Here is a 14,181-nt window from a genome sequence, read left to right on the forward strand (position 1 = left end):
GGGTCGGAGAGATCTTAGGGGGAAGGGAGGGGCATCGTAAGGAGGAGGCGTAAGCTGGATTCACTGATGAGTTCTACCGACCTCGATGCGCCAGTCACCCGTGCCTCGGAAGTACTTCCGCGCGGCTCCAGCAACTCCAGTCCGGTTTTTGCCGCAAAATGCAGGGTATAACGGCTGAAAGAGATTTGGCGGAGGGGAAATTCAGATCGGATAAACAAAGCAGGGGCCGAAAAGCGATAGACGCGAAAAGGAGAAGGGCCGTGAAGAGGTTCAAAGTGTGGGGAAGCGGACAAAACGTCGAGCGGCAGAAAATCGGTTTCTTTGTCGCCCACTTTGCCCTCGTCGACTGTCGGCTTCCTGCAGAAGCGCTTTTACCTCGATCTCCTCTCCGAATTAAAGGTCAGGCCATTTCCGGTCTATGATAGGAATCTGCATCTCGGAGATCTCCAAAAAGCCAGCTCTCTGATTGTCTTACAGCCTGTTCTGCATCACGTTAGCACCCATCCCACTTTCCTCATGCCGTCGACCTCGCTGGCCCTGACGCCGGGCCTGGCGTCGTTTCTCAAGTCGCTGAAGACAAATCCAACCGATACTTCTATCGAGAACCTGGTTTCGTACGTCTGCAGCTCTTCTACCGACTTTTATCACGCATCCGTGAACATTGTGTTGCTAACGTGGGTCCTTTTTCTTTTATCAAAGACTGTTGAAGCGGCGTCAAATCCGCCATTCGCGATCATGCGCCACTGCGACTGCCTATCTACTCCGTCATGTTGTCTCAACATGCAAGACATCAGATCCCGCAAAGCTCATTGAGCGTGTGCAGGGCGTGGGAAGGCGGCTCATGGCCGCGCAACCGAGGGAAATGGTAGTGGGCAACATTGTGCGACGTGTTCTAGGTCTCATTCGAGACGAGGCTGAAGATGACCGTGAAGCCGAGTTTGCTCTCAGTGAGGTTGGATCAGAGAGCCAGCCTCAAACTCCTCGGGCTTTTGACGGTTAGTCTGCGGATCTTCATGACTCACATTCTGTAGTGACTAACCCACGCTTGAATAGATGCCTCGCTTCCCTTGGATAGAGATGCTCTTTCTCTACGGGGAGATGGCGCAGAGCGCTCCTCGTCTCGTCCTACCCTGACCTCTATGTTTAGTCTCCTTTCACACCCCGAACCAGAATCCTCGTTGCCGAGCACCCCGGGCACTCAATCTCCAAGCGGCCGGATGGCTGGGCACGGTCCCAGTAAAGATGTGAAGGCAGAGGTTCTGGAGGGTATTGGCGAGATCATCGATGAGCTTGGTCAAGTAGACGACCAGATTGCCTCTTATGCGTTGGAGCATATCCACTCCAACGAAATCATCCTCACACATACCTCCTCAACAACCGTGCAAAAGTTCTTGGTCAAGGCTGCAACAAAGCGCAAGTTCACCGTTATTCACGCCGAATCATTCCCGAATAACCATGAAGCTACGCATGCTACCATCAGTGGTAACACGCCCAGCGATGATGACAACTTGAGCTTTGAGTCCTTCCAAAAGCCGCTGATCGCCCTCGGCATCACTGTCATTCTCATCCCTGACTCGGCCGTCTTCGCTCTGATGTCTCGTGTCAACAAGGTCATTCTGGGCACACACTCTGTCCTCGCCAACGGTGGCCTCATCGCGGCGGCCGGTACTCGAGTCATTGCCCGGGCCGCTAAGGTTCACCAGACACCAGTCGTGGTCGTCAGTGGTGTCTATAAGCTGAGCCCTGTCTATCCATTCGATTTCGACTCGCTTATTGAGTATGGTGACGCCGCCAAGGTCTTGCCTTACGAGGATGGCGACCTTGTTGACCAAATCGACGTCCTGAACCCACTCTATGATTATGTGCCGGCCGAACTGGTCGACCTTTATATCACGAACCTGTAAGTTTAAGATCTGTGCTTTTTGGCATCAACTTTCAAGCTAACCAAGTTCTCTCCCCTCAGCGGTGGTCATGCCCCCTCATATCTGTATCGGATTGTGTCCGATCACTACCGGAAGGAAGATATCAGCTTCTAAACGAAGGGCCAATCTGCAAAAAAAAAATGTTCGTGAGGGATTTGTCAATTTCTTCAAGAGGAAGAGGTCGACATTATTGGCAAAGATACCCAAGGAATGATGTGCGACGATCGTTACGTGGGAGTATTCATTATATAGGTTTCTGAATGCACTGGTACGGAATAGAGATAAGAGATCCAAAGGAATTCAATTTGGAATGAAGTGTTATTTTGATAATGCTTGACATGCATTGCCTTGATTTTTGGTCATTTTGAATAAAGTAGCGGGGATGAAAGGGTATTTTGTGTGGTGAATGGAGCCGAGAATGCTGGAGGTTCTTTTCTGCAGTCCTGGTCCTTCCTTCATACACGTTGTGTATGTAAATGAAGATGACAGAGGCACGGACATTCAACATTCAGCTCATGTTAATTGAAGACAGACTAAACTCAAATATATATATGTAAGGCCATTTGGAAGAACAACGTGCATTTAAAGGTCTCAAACGTGGTGAGCGCTTGAGATATATATACTCGGGTGGTTCGCCTATACGCATATCATTAGATACTCAAATATATATATAGATATTGCCTAGAGTCGAACATAAATTTGCTGGTTTGAACGAGAGCCCAATATATTCATGACAAGAGAATTATCCGCCAAAGAGGAAGAGATGGATATGAGAGTACAGAGCTGTGGGGAGTTTTTGCATCAGAAAATGGTACTTCAGATGGTACAAGATAGTACCAAGATACTGTGAGCCATCTAGGTCTGAGGCTTCCAGCGATGATCTCCAGCTATATCGCCATGATCTACCTCACTTTACGGAATTGAGATATGCATACGCTCACTACATGGATCATCTATGCTACACTCTGCCGTTTTGACTAATTGAATCAAGATGCTCAGGCTAGAAACCTGGCGTTGGGAGATGAAGATCATAGCGCCATCTTTTTGGAATTTGGAATTGTATCAAATCATGGTTATCCCGCACACATCAAACCAGACGAAAGCCCGCCTGGGTAGTTATTCCCAAAAAAAAGTTCTCATGAAATCCAGGCGCTGATGAAGACGGGCTTTTTGTCTGACACCGATCCCACAACACTCCTTCACCCCGAGAGTCATTTTTTGACTTCTTTTAAGAGCGGGGCTTCTCCTTCTTCTCCTTCCACAGAGCGGCGAGACCGACGCCGGAGACCTTAACGACCTTGAAACGGACACCGGGAATATCACCCTTGGCCTTGCCCTTGCGACCGAAACCGGCCAGGAGGACCTCGTCGTTCTCGTCGATGAAGTTCAAGCAACCGTCATTGGGGACTATGGTAGAGAATTGATTAGTTTTTGGTTCTCTTGTTAACTATAGTCGCTTATTGAAGGGACCACGTCATGAGACACCCGAGGGCGCTCAAAACTCGGATGTCTCGAAAATAATCATTTGGATAGGGTTCACCCACCGAAAGCAGCGACCTTCTTGCCGTTCTTGATGAGCTGGACCTTGACACACTTGCGAATAGCGGAGTTGGGCTGCTTGGCCTCAACACCGACCTTCTCGAGAACGATGCCCTTGGCGTGGGAAGCACCACCGAAGGGAGACGACTTGTAGGCGGTACCGAGGAGGCGCTTCTTGAAGTGCAGATCGGCCCAGCGCTGCTCCTTGCGGTTGGCCTGGAGCTTGCGGGCGGCGTTGAGACCACGGGGCTTGCCTTTACCCATCTTGAATTATTCTTGACGGTCTGCGGCGAGAAAAAAGAACAGGTTAGTCTTCAGTCTGTTTATTATAGTGAAGGCGACTTGATTCGTGTTGGATGCGATGAAGTTGGTATGGAAGGGCTTTGTAGATTGGAATTTTTGTGCGTGCAGTCGAAGTGATTGGCTCAGGGTGGTGTCGAATTTCCCAGAAGCGAGCAGGCGACAAAATAAAAGGAAAGGCAGGCGAGGTTGTCCGTGTAAAATCGGATAGGGGGTATGAGGGGATCCAATACATACCGACTTGAAGGGTGTTGTTGAGGGTCGTGGGGTGTCGAAAAGTCGAAGGTTTCGGATTTCCCTTGAACGCCGGCGCACTCGCTTGCTTGGGATTGCGTTCTCACCTGACTTTGTGCGCTTGCCCTAAGCGAGTCACGGGATCGGACAAACCCCCTGCCGCATAGTTATGTAAGCATGTCGTCGAGGCGCATTGATAAGATAGCGTTATCGGTCTTATCGCGTATCATCGCATCCACCCATTCACTTCCATCCTCCTCCAATCGGTTTGGGCACTCCGGCACTGCGGACATCCCCAGGGTCTCCTGTCCCGATGGAATCGTCCAAGAAATACCAAAATTCCCAGCGGCTTCCCCCGCCAGCTTTGTTTCAAGGCCCTCCCTCACATAACGCGTCCAACATCTCTCTGTCCGTCCCTTCTCCCGCAGCAGGACCTACTCTTTCCGCACCAACCAGCGGCCAACTTCCTCCTTTCCATCGCAAAAGATCCGATCGCAGCAACGATGGCGATAGTGTCGAGAATCGCAGCTTGCTTTCCCCCTTCATTTCCCGACGCCCGTCCAAGAATGACGTCGACGGATCCGACGCGATATGGCAGGAAATGCAAAGCGCGCTGTCGGAGGTTGAACTAAGCGCCGTAACAAACGAGCATGTCTTTGGGGAGAAACATGCTGAAGCATTAGAAGACCTTCGTATGAAGCAGTTGAAGCTCGCTCAGGCATGGGCGCGCAGTGAAGCTGATGATGAGGTTGTTGATTCTAGCCGCAATACAGCCGACGGGCAAAGCCTGGCAGCGAGTGCACAGCGACAAGGATCTCTAGATGGGAGCGCCACGGAAACTGTGCACAATGAGCAAGCTACTGCCAGAGAACGTGTCTCCTACCGCACCTTGGACGAGGAGACCGAGAAAGATATCGTGCTTGCTCGTAAGCGCCGCGAGGCGAATGACCGATATTTTGACCGCGTCAATCAGGGTGTATTGGATGTGGTCGCGAAGCTTGAGGAGGTTTCGCAAGCCATGCGAACTGTTGAGCGGGAGAGCAAGGACATCTGGAGTGACTCAGAGAGCACGACAACAGCCGCGCCATCGTCGACTCATACCAGGTGACTGCCAGGATACTGACGGTTTCTGCTGAAGCCATTTTTCAAGCCCACGCTTTTGAAGATGGGAAGAAACCCGGGAACGCCGAACTCCCTTCTTATATTTGACGCCGTTACGAATCCTGCGCTGGACGCTCATACCGCACATATCTCCAAAGTGCAGAATGCACTGATTTATTTCGATGGCTCTGGCCATAGCTGTTCTAATACATGTACAATATCATCAAGTTCAGAGCTAATTTGGGAACGAAAAACGAGTTTGTCAAATGAATATGCCCAAGGGTATCCAAACACCGTCCACTATGCAAAAGACAACTATAATAATACATAAAACGACAATACCATACTAATTTTAGTATGATTCAAATACGATCATCGAGAAGAAGTTCACTCTTTCTTCACAAGCCTCAAAGCCGCTTTCCAACCCTCCATGGCGGTGTCTCTCACATCTTCCCATCGACTTTCGTATGCCTTCCGGGCGAACTTCTCAACCTCTTGGTTCCAGCGGTGCTTGAGAACCTCTTTCATGGTAATCTGGTCTTCTCGTGGGGTGTGTCTTTCTTCGGATCGTCGCGGTGGATCTTCTGGGAGAAGGCGACGGTCATAGGCACCGGAAGAGGAGGCGAGCCAGTTGATCTGCTCGACCTGTTCGCGAATCGCTCGCCGCTGTTGCAAGCGCGTGGTGCGGTGGACTTGCATAGTGATAAATAGGGCGGAGCTGGTGAGGGCAAATCCGCTCACCTATTGTATGAGATGATATTAGTTGACACCATGCTGTGACCACAGAGAGAATTGGAAGCATACAAATCCAGCGATGAAGCCCATTGCGGTAGAATGGGTGGAAAGTGTCCGTAGTTCTTGATCAAGTTGTAATTGTAGGATTGGTGGAAGGGTGCAGATATTAGTAGACCAAGAAAAAGAGAGTAGAGTCTTCGCTTCCGTCCGAAAAGTAGAGAATGTGTCGCTGAATTAACAGTATCGCGAATCGCAGGCCAGTCGAAGTCGCAGAAGAGAAGTCGGCCAAGGCGGTGGAAGCTCTCCGATTGGACGCGGGTCCCCGTCGAATCTTTTGAGCCGAACTTCCTCCCTCGCGACTCCGGCAGATTGGCATTTCTTGGAATAATTCCACCGGCCTGCGTTAAGTCTTTCGCGCCCAATTGTATTCCTGATTCTTTTCTCTCCCTTCTCAGAAGACTCTCTTACCTTATTTTCACCTCGAATCATGGCCGGCGGTGGAGGAAAATACCGGCATCTGGGCCGCAAGTCTTCGCATCGACAGGCCCTGCTCCGCAACCTGGTGACCTCGCTTTTTGAGAATGAGTCGATCACAACGACATGGGCCAAGGCCAAAGAGGCCCAACGTCTAGCTGACAAGTTGATTACCTTGGGAAAGAAGAACACGGAGGCCAGCCGGAGACGGGCCACGGAGATTTTCTACGTACGTGGCTCTTCCCCCGAGATCACTATCAATCCCCTGTTCAGGTCCTGGATATACCCCTCTGATGGACTTGAATTGGACTTTCAATTGAAAAAACTACTCAGCACCAAGTTGAAATACACGACTGGCTGACTTAATCTGGCAGAAACCCCACGACATCCTTCCCAAGCTTTTCGGTCCCCTCCGCGAACGCTACGCCGACCGACCAGGCGGCTATACTCGTGTACTCCGCGTGGAGCCAAAGGAGAAATATGAATACTATTCCGCGCCTAAGGGCGACAAGAATGCCGTGCCCGAACGCAAACCCGCCGATCAAGCAGCCAGCGCTATCCTCGAGCTTGTTGATGGACCCAAAGACATGCGGTTCGCCATGACCGCCCGCACAGTTGCGCGTCACCGGGAACTGGGTGTCGAAGAGTTGAACGATCTCACCCAGCGGAATGTGGACAAAGTCACCCGGTTCCGGAAGGGCGGCATGCAGGCGTTCGAGGAGGCAATCCGAAAGTTGAAGATTGGAAGCTCGAAAGAGACCAGTTCTTCATTGGGAGAGACTGGGGAGTCATCGAGTTTGAAGGCGGCGGCCAAGCAGAGCGAGGCTGAGGCCGAGTCGATGATGAGTAAGATCAATGCTTTGAAGAAGAATTAGGTTGAAGAAGCGGATTTGACTCCAACTTTGGACGGAGTTTGTGTGATTATGATCTCTTTTTGTGGATCTGTCAGGCCTCTCGAGGCTGTGTATTTTCCATTTTTCTTTTTGTTTCATAGGAGTTTTGCTGTTTTCTGGCATTCTGTCTTTCGTTGAACCGCTCATGTGACATAGCCTATGTACAGTATAAAACATTTTGATACCTTTCTGATTGTGATGTATGATATGTATATCTGCCTGGATATGTAGTATGCTTACACGGAGTTATTTTATACATGACGATGCACCCTGTCTGTAGACAAGCCGTCGTGTGAAAATAATAGCTGGAAGCACTCCCGCAAATACTATATCTCAGAGGCAAGCCATCCGCGCTCATGTGAAATAGATTGGTGGTCGGCGAAGGAGAACAGCTACAATCAATTTGTTGACTACATGTACAGAATACGAACATGTCATAGACGTTGACATGCAATTATGCGATCCATAACTAACCAACAAGTTTCGTTTCTCGTCCAAGTCGCCATGCACTTTGATAACTGTACAACTGCCCACCAGGCTGACATCTCTATGGAAGTCCCCATCCCCACCATTCTCTTTCTGACGGGTCATAGTCCTTGACATACCGGAGACAATGAAACACAGCAACGGATGCACATGAGTATAAATGTTTCAAAATCAGCTAAGAACCTAGCTTGTCTTCGCAGGATTCGTTCCGCCAGATACAACCAGCGGTCCGTTCTTAGCCACAGAGATTCCATTGCCTGCGAACGAAGAAGGGGACATCGCGGTCGGTCCAGCGCGAGATTTCAAATCAAAGTCAGAGGGAACTTCCGATGGAGGGGGTTTGGGAGGTAGATGGGCTGGTGTTCCCCATTTGGAAATGGAGTCCCGGGAATTTGAGTTGGGCATGCGGGTTGTATTGACAGCAGATGCATGGTCCATGTTTCGATTGGGACCTGGTTCTGTGAAGCCGGCCCACTGATTTTGAATGGGGGACGGCATGTTTCCATACTGCTGCATTGGGTGCTGCGGGCCTCTAGCCAGATGCTTCGGCATGGGACCATTGCCAGGAATGAAAGACCGCGTCTGAGGGTTGAATGGTCGGGCAAAACCACCTGGCAATGTGGAAGCTCCAGATGGGGACTGGATGGCCGAATTCAGATGTTGACCCGGGTATTGCGCATAAGGGTAGGCCGCCATGTTGGATGTCATCGACTGTGCAGGATAGTTGGGCCAATGAACAGGAGGTTGGTTGTTGCGTTGGTGCGGAGACTGTTGGAAGCTCCCCGGGAAAGGACCTGAATTCCACCCTGCACTTTGCTGTCCATATTGAGGAGATTGAGGAATCGAGAAGTTGTTCATGGCTGGGGATGACTTGCTTGATGGCTGCTGGCCCATCACACTCGGCTGGTTCATCGAAGTATATCCAGAATACGACGATTGTTGTGACATGTTCCCTCCTTGCCATGAGCCATTGGAGGCATTTTGCGGCGAACCTTGCATCGGATACTGCGATACATTGTTCATACCAATCTGCCCGGGGTACATAGCACTGTTCTGATTCGTAGCCATGTAGCCACTACTAGGAGGAGACATACCGGGCCCGACCATATAGGGAACTTGATTGGAATAAGGCCCATCTCCCATAGCTGCATTGTATGAGGGAGCACCGTTGTATGGCATTCCTGGGAAATAGGGGTTAAATTGAGAGCGAACTTCAAAGCTGTCGTCATGAGGGGTTCGCTGCCTATGATTTTTTTTGCGTCCGTTTGTGGAACTCGAGCGAGACATATTGGGATTCGAGTCGCCGCTGGCCTCTGACTTGGCACTTTCGGGAAAATCTCGGAAAATTCGCTCGCGGACTTCTTGATATTTGGCCTCGCGTTCCTCTCGGGTCATGTTCAAGCGATCTTTGACAGAGGCCGCTCCCGAGCCAGCTTCTTGGCCGCTGTCCCCAGTTTCTGAAGCCGCCTTTGATGGGATAGATGAGCTCGCAGCAATACTGCCTTCGGCAGAGGGCCGTTCTCCGTCTGTTCGGCGCATGATTTTCATGGCAGGAACTGGCGGAGCCGGCGTGACATTCATGGAAGAATGGACATCAGAGATTGGTATAGGTCTGAGTATGTAAGCAAAAAATTCAAGGCGTTAGAGAAAAGGATTAATTCGACTCACAATCGCGAGAATGGAGTTCGGTGAAGTCGCACCGACGTCACATTATTATCCACAAAGTGAGTTAGATGATAATAGTCTCCCAGTCTATGCGCAAGAAGTCGACAGAATGAATTAGAGGGAGGTAGCTCGAGAGATTGTTCGCTTGAGAAAAAAATTAGTTTTACCTCCAACATAGGCTATGACCAGAAGCGACCAAATTTATGGTAGGGCTTACTTTGACTCTTTGATGAAATGACGGATCTTTTCTTCTAATTGGAGGATCCACAAACGATCTTTGGGTGAATTCATCGCCTCTAGAAGTTTCTCATCTGGATCGACAGGAAATATGCGCGAAACTTGGTTGTCCTGCAGTGTGGCAGGATCAGCAGGAACCACAAAATTATTCGAGACCGAGTCCGGAGGAATAACCACAGGACAACGCTGGTTTCCACCATTGAAGAGCAACCCAGGGACGGGAAGAACACCACGAGGTCGTAGAGCATTCCCATCACGAAAATGATCTCGTAAGGAACGGCTGCCTGCCTCGGACCCTGCAATGGAATTTGGTGCGCCAGATGTAGCTCCGGAGAGAGATTCTTCTTCGTCGATTGCTTGAACACTAGCACTGTCATCGGGGCGAACGGAGTCTTTCTCATCCATGGCAAATGTCGTCACTGACGCCAGACTTTTGGAGTCAAAGTTGGTCATTTTTGTAGATGAGGTAGAAAGATGGGTACGGTCATCCTCAAAGGAGTTCTCTCGCTTGAGAGAGGCATTGTCCCGATCGTCTAGGGAAGACCCAGATCCTTCACGATCCTTTCGTAAAGTAATATCAATACCCTGCACGGCTCTTTCCAAGCCATCAATGGCAGGGTCACTTTGTTGCTGGTGAAGTATAGTCGACTTTTGGGCGTTGGACAAAGAAAATTCGGTGTTGTGTGTTTCTGCGCACGTAGATGGAACCGCCGGCTGAGCTTTATCACTCTCGCTAGATGCCGGGCAAGTTGGAGGACCGGAGGGAGCAGACATAGCAGCAATCTTCATATAAAAGTAAGTCATAGCGCGCAGTAAAGAAAGATGGGTTTGCGAACCTTGGCAAAGGAGAAATGTGCGTCTCCAGGTGAGTTATTCTGAGACGCCATATCAGGCGACACTCAGAGCTGTCAGGATCGTTGACAAGTCTGCGTTGTGGAAGAGTGCGCAAAAGAAGTGAAATTCAAAGCCACGCCGCTGCGGCATTCAGCAAGTCTCTGATTTGAAAGAAATTGTCGAGAATTGAATCGAAATGAGGTCACTGGAGAATCCCGCTTCACAGATGCCAAAAAAGAAAGACATATCTCTGGTAAAGGACCTTCGCCATAGGGAAAGCTGTAGAGAAGTCAGTATTAGCATGCGGCCGACAAGCAACGGTTTTTAAGGACGTTAATAAAGTGGGATCCGTCAAAAGACACCGTGCGTGGCGGGGAAGTTGATTTGAAAAGCGGGTCTTACACGATGTCAAAGCTGGTTCATGGTCAGGACGCAATAGACCTCAAGCTGAGATGAGTAGTCCGTCCACTATGGGATGGCAATAAGCTCAATATATGATACGACTAGACGACCCAGCCGTAGATATACGGTAGTACCGGAGTCGATACAGGCCAAATGGGGGTTGGGTGAGAGAAGGAGCGTTGGTAGTCGGGGATTGATTATTCTTCAACGCCTGAAGGTTCGTGGGTGCCATTTTGCCGCTCCAGACCGCTTTTACCGCGCGCCTACAATTTCCTTTTTATAAGGACAGCCGCGGGGGACGGAGCGCGTGGTTTAATCAGCTCAATTTCGACGTGAATTTCTTTCCCTGACATTCCAAGGGCCTATATAGAGGCAGTCATCTTTGAACTCATCGACATTTACAAGCGCATGGTGCCATGAACCGCTATCGAAACGCCCCGGGACTTCGAGCCGGCCCTAGTAAGGCTACGGCGACGACGTTATGCCAAAAATGCCTGAAACGAGATATGTGACTTCAAGAGACTCTACTAGACCTACTTAATACTGACCTCTGTGCACGGCATTACAGCTACGAATGTAAAGCAGCGGCACAGGAGCGCCCGTATACAGCACGGCCCTCTCGCACCCAGCAGTTGCTAAATCCCAGGCTGATGCCCAAGCTGTCCACTGAGGTTCCCAGTGATTTTCTGCAGACGTGAGTTTCCATATAGCGTTGTTGTATCTTGGATCATTTGTCTGGCTTCGAGTATCAAAAAGCTGACATAGCCTCTAGAAACGGCGTTGCGGATGAAATACTCGCCAAGAGGAATGAGGAGCGCGGCCGGAAGAGAGATCTTGATGGAGACGATACGAGAGAGGGCCATTCACCAAAGCGGGCAAGATCACTATCATCGCACTCTACAAACTCGATTTCAACGATATCCACAAACCGATCCGCCTCGGCATCGCCTGATCGCCACAGCACGCGGAAGACTCATTCCAATGGTCATCGAACCAGTTCTGTGTCTCCGCCTCCTTCCAAGTCACGGAAAAGGAGATACAGTGATGTGTCTGATAAATACTCTGCCACTTCCTATTCATCAGGTGCCAGGCGACGTTCCCGGTCTCGAGAATGGAGTGAGGACAGAAATATCCGCCGCCGGCGTCGAGAAAGCAGTCCTGAAGAGCGTGGAAGACATCGATACTCGGGACGACACAGTTCCCGAAGAAGAGATCGACGCAGTCAGAGTGTGAACAAGAGTAAGATTGCCAAGGAACGACGTTCAATCACGCCAGATGCTGCTGCGAATCACCCTGGAAACCGACCTTATCGAGACCGTGAGCCCCTTCCAGCTCACTCACGACCTCCACAGCCTGGACGCTCGAGGCAGGATCCTAGAGCCCGGGAAGGACCGCCACGCGAACGAAGCATGAGTCCCTATAGCAAACGTCTTGCCTTAACCCAATCCATGAATTTGGGACGATAAGAACGGGAAGGAGCCCGTTTTTTTTCTGCCCTTCCTTTTATAGTGAACTTCACTGCCACCACCAGAGCATTTGGCAATTGTACTCGTGAAAAGCCGATATTACCAACTTCTCGTTCCACCAAGTCTCTGGGGACAAATGTATTAATAGCATAGCATATCCATAGATTTCTAAGTGAAATACCTTTTCAACGCCTTTCCTTTTTTAAAGTTGCAAAATTCCTCACCGCGGTCCTCATAAGACGCCCCCAACCACGAAAAACGAAGACTCACTAAGTAGACAGGAGATATAGAAAAAGTTACAGAAAAAGAATATCAAATGGCTGCTTGATCCTGCAACAGTATCGGGTATCATTTCAAATCGTATCCTCCTCGTCGGCTTCTTCCTGCTCTCGCATATGAATTCCCTCTACCAGCATTTCACCCTCGATACCCACTTCCTCACCTCCATCACCATTGATAGGTGCTCCTCGTTCTTTTGCTGCGTGTTGCGCAGTTTCTATCCGCTGCCTCACCAGCCGGGCAATGGCATTCTCCGTCCGCACATTGAGGGTCCTGAGTTTCTCATCGAGATCCCGTCGCAAGTCCCAGTTGGGTTTCTTTGGTTGCAGCTTGAATAGATCAATCGGTTGGTCGGCTTCTTCATCTTTCTGGCCCTGCTCCTTCACAGCTTGTGCAATTTCGGCGGCTTGGGCTTCTAACGTCACTTGTCCCTCTTGAGGGCCATGTTCAAATCCCAACTTCGGACCGCGGGTCTCAGCGTCATAATTGCGACCAGAGAGGAAGGTTGTTGTAATATCGGGTGTAGTATCGACTGCTTCATCTGCGGTAGCACCTGCATCTGCGGAATCTTCTGGTTCGGGTTGCTTGCGCTTCAGCGCAGCGAGCTTGGCCAGGCGGGCTTTGCGGTCGGCGGATGCCGCATCCAGTGACGCGTGGGATGAGGACATTATGCTGATTGTAAACTGTATAGAGAGGAAGAGGAGGTACCGACTGAAAGATTAAAAGAAAAAGATGAAACGGGGCCTTTAAAAAAACCCCAAGTCCTCCGCGCCGTAAAAAGGTTGTAAGGCAAACGATGATGTTGAAGCAATAAAGACGTGCGCCACACTTTCAGCCACAGCAAAATCGGGCGGGCTCGCATATTCCGGACCGGCAATGTTTCCAACTTCCCACCTGCAACGCACCGCGACTTCCTCTTCGTTCTTCATTTCAGTCTTCTATGCATGCGATCGCGAGAAACTGAATGTTATTGTGTCCGCGACAGCTCGTCCGTTTCCGCCTTAGGGCGCTGTTGTCGACACCATGTAGGAACCCCGGCCGTTGGCATCGGAGCTTGCGGACACCGACCTACAAGCACACGATACAATGCGCGTCGAGTCATACATCGTCTGTGAGAGAATTCGCGACAGAAAACCGGGACACTACAGATTATCAGCTCGACCTACTAAGAACCAATCGCGATCCTCCCACAAGTCCGATTTTAGCCTCGACAAAGCGGCCAGCGCGAAATGGAAGGAAACCTAGGACCGGGACCCGGGAACAACACAGTCATGGAAAGCAGATTGGTTCAGATAAGGAAGCAGAAAATTTTTTGGCAGGAGATAATCATCGGCATCGCACGCGGTTGTCTCAACCCCCGGTTCGACCGCCGATAAACCCCCGGAGAAAAGTCATAAGAGTACCGGGATCCCAGGAAATGGCCAACCTGGCTTTTCACCGCACAAACCACGAGATTCAGCGGGAGAGAAGCTTCTTGGGGAGAAAGTCGAGACAGTTGGCCATTGCTCTACGATGTCAATCAATCTATTCCTCGAGAAGACATGGTCTTGGGACATGGCAACGAGCCTATGAAGCAGTCTATAAAGCAAAACACTATAAACGCAATGTCGACGA

The 14,181-nt window shown here is 50.2% G+C and overlaps 8 protein-coding genes across 8 annotated transcripts; 4 read left to right on the top strand and 4 right to left on the bottom strand.

Moving 5' to 3' along the window:
• Window positions 1-516: 516 nt before the first annotated feature.
• On the top strand, window positions 517-2,036 carry N7462_004051 (translation initiation factor eIF2B subunit beta; the record flags this gene model as incomplete). The annotated part of the gene is made up of 4 exons (XM_057075777.1): window positions 517-614; window positions 700-995; window positions 1,054-1,900; window positions 1,964-2,036. The coding sequence occupies 4 exons, from the start codon at window positions 517-519 to the stop codon at window positions 2,034-2,036; spliced, it is 1,314 nt and encodes a 437-aa protein (XP_056935282.1).
• A 1,102-nt stretch (window positions 2,037-3,138) lies between these two features.
• On the bottom strand, window positions 3,139-3,725 carry rps23 (40S ribosomal protein uS12; the record flags this gene model as incomplete). The annotated part of the gene is made up of 2 exons (XM_057075778.1): window positions 3,139-3,329; window positions 3,467-3,725. The coding sequence occupies 2 exons, from the start codon at window positions 3,723-3,725 to the stop codon at window positions 3,151-3,153; spliced, it is 438 nt and encodes a 145-aa protein (XP_056935283.1). The 3' UTR covers window positions 3,139-3,150.
• A 583-nt stretch (window positions 3,726-4,308) lies between these two features.
• N7462_004053 (DUF5315 domain-containing protein) lies at window positions 4,309-5,103 on the top strand (the record flags this gene model as incomplete). The annotated part of the gene is made up of 1 exon (XM_057075779.1): window positions 4,309-5,103. The coding sequence occupies one exon, from the start codon at window positions 4,309-4,311 to the stop codon at window positions 5,101-5,103; it is 795 nt and encodes a 264-aa protein (XP_056935284.1).
• A 380-nt stretch (window positions 5,104-5,483) lies between these two features.
• N7462_004054 (MICOS complex subunit Mic12 family protein) lies at window positions 5,484-5,921 on the bottom strand (the record flags this gene model as incomplete). The annotated part of the gene is made up of 2 exons (XM_057075780.1): window positions 5,484-5,837; window positions 5,901-5,921. The coding sequence occupies 2 exons, from the start codon at window positions 5,919-5,921 to the stop codon at window positions 5,484-5,486; spliced, it is 375 nt and encodes a 124-aa protein (XP_056935285.1).
• A 397-nt stretch (window positions 5,922-6,318) lies between these two features.
• Window positions 6,319-7,180, top strand: N7462_004055 (mitochondrial 54S ribosomal protein bL17m; the record flags this gene model as incomplete). The annotated part of the gene is made up of 2 exons (XM_057075781.1): window positions 6,319-6,534; window positions 6,680-7,180. 2 exons carry the CDS (start codon window positions 6,319-6,321, stop codon window positions 7,178-7,180), a joined length of 717 nt encoding a protein of 238 aa, XP_056935286.1.
• A 687-nt stretch (window positions 7,181-7,867) lies between these two features.
• Window positions 7,868-10,473, bottom strand: N7462_004056 (putative R3H domain protein; the record flags this gene model as incomplete). Its single annotated transcript, XM_057075782.1, has 4 exons — window positions 7,868-9,296; window positions 9,353-9,493; window positions 9,567-10,369; window positions 10,423-10,473. The coding sequence occupies 4 exons, from the start codon at window positions 10,471-10,473 to the stop codon at window positions 7,868-7,870; spliced, it is 2,424 nt and encodes an 807-aa protein (XP_056935287.1).
• Window positions 10,474-11,238: 765 nt separating this feature from the next.
• N7462_004057 (zinc finger CCHC-type containing 10) lies at window positions 11,239-12,055 on the top strand (the record flags this gene model as incomplete). The annotated part of the gene is made up of 4 exons (XM_057075783.1): window positions 11,239-11,330; window positions 11,391-11,516; window positions 11,595-11,806; window positions 11,913-12,055. 4 exons carry the CDS (start codon window positions 11,239-11,241, stop codon window positions 12,053-12,055), a joined length of 573 nt encoding a protein of 190 aa, XP_056935288.1.
• Window positions 12,056-12,641: 586 nt separating this feature from the next.
• Window positions 12,642-13,235, bottom strand: N7462_004058 (CCDC12/cwf18 family protein; the record flags this gene model as incomplete). The annotated part of the gene is made up of 1 exon (XM_057075784.1): window positions 12,642-13,235. One exon carries the CDS (start codon window positions 13,233-13,235, stop codon window positions 12,642-12,644), a length of 594 nt encoding a protein of 197 aa, XP_056935289.1.
• Between the last annotated feature and the right edge of the window lie 946 nt (window positions 13,236-14,181).

The sequence above is a fragment of the Penicillium macrosclerotiorum genome (genome assembly GCF_028827735.1).
Source record: "Penicillium macrosclerotiorum strain IBT 26536 chromosome Unknown utg000003l_segment0_segment0, whole genome shotgun sequence".
In the NCBI taxonomy this organism is placed as follows: Eukaryota; Fungi; Ascomycota; class Eurotiomycetes; order Eurotiales; family Aspergillaceae; genus Penicillium; species Penicillium macrosclerotiorum.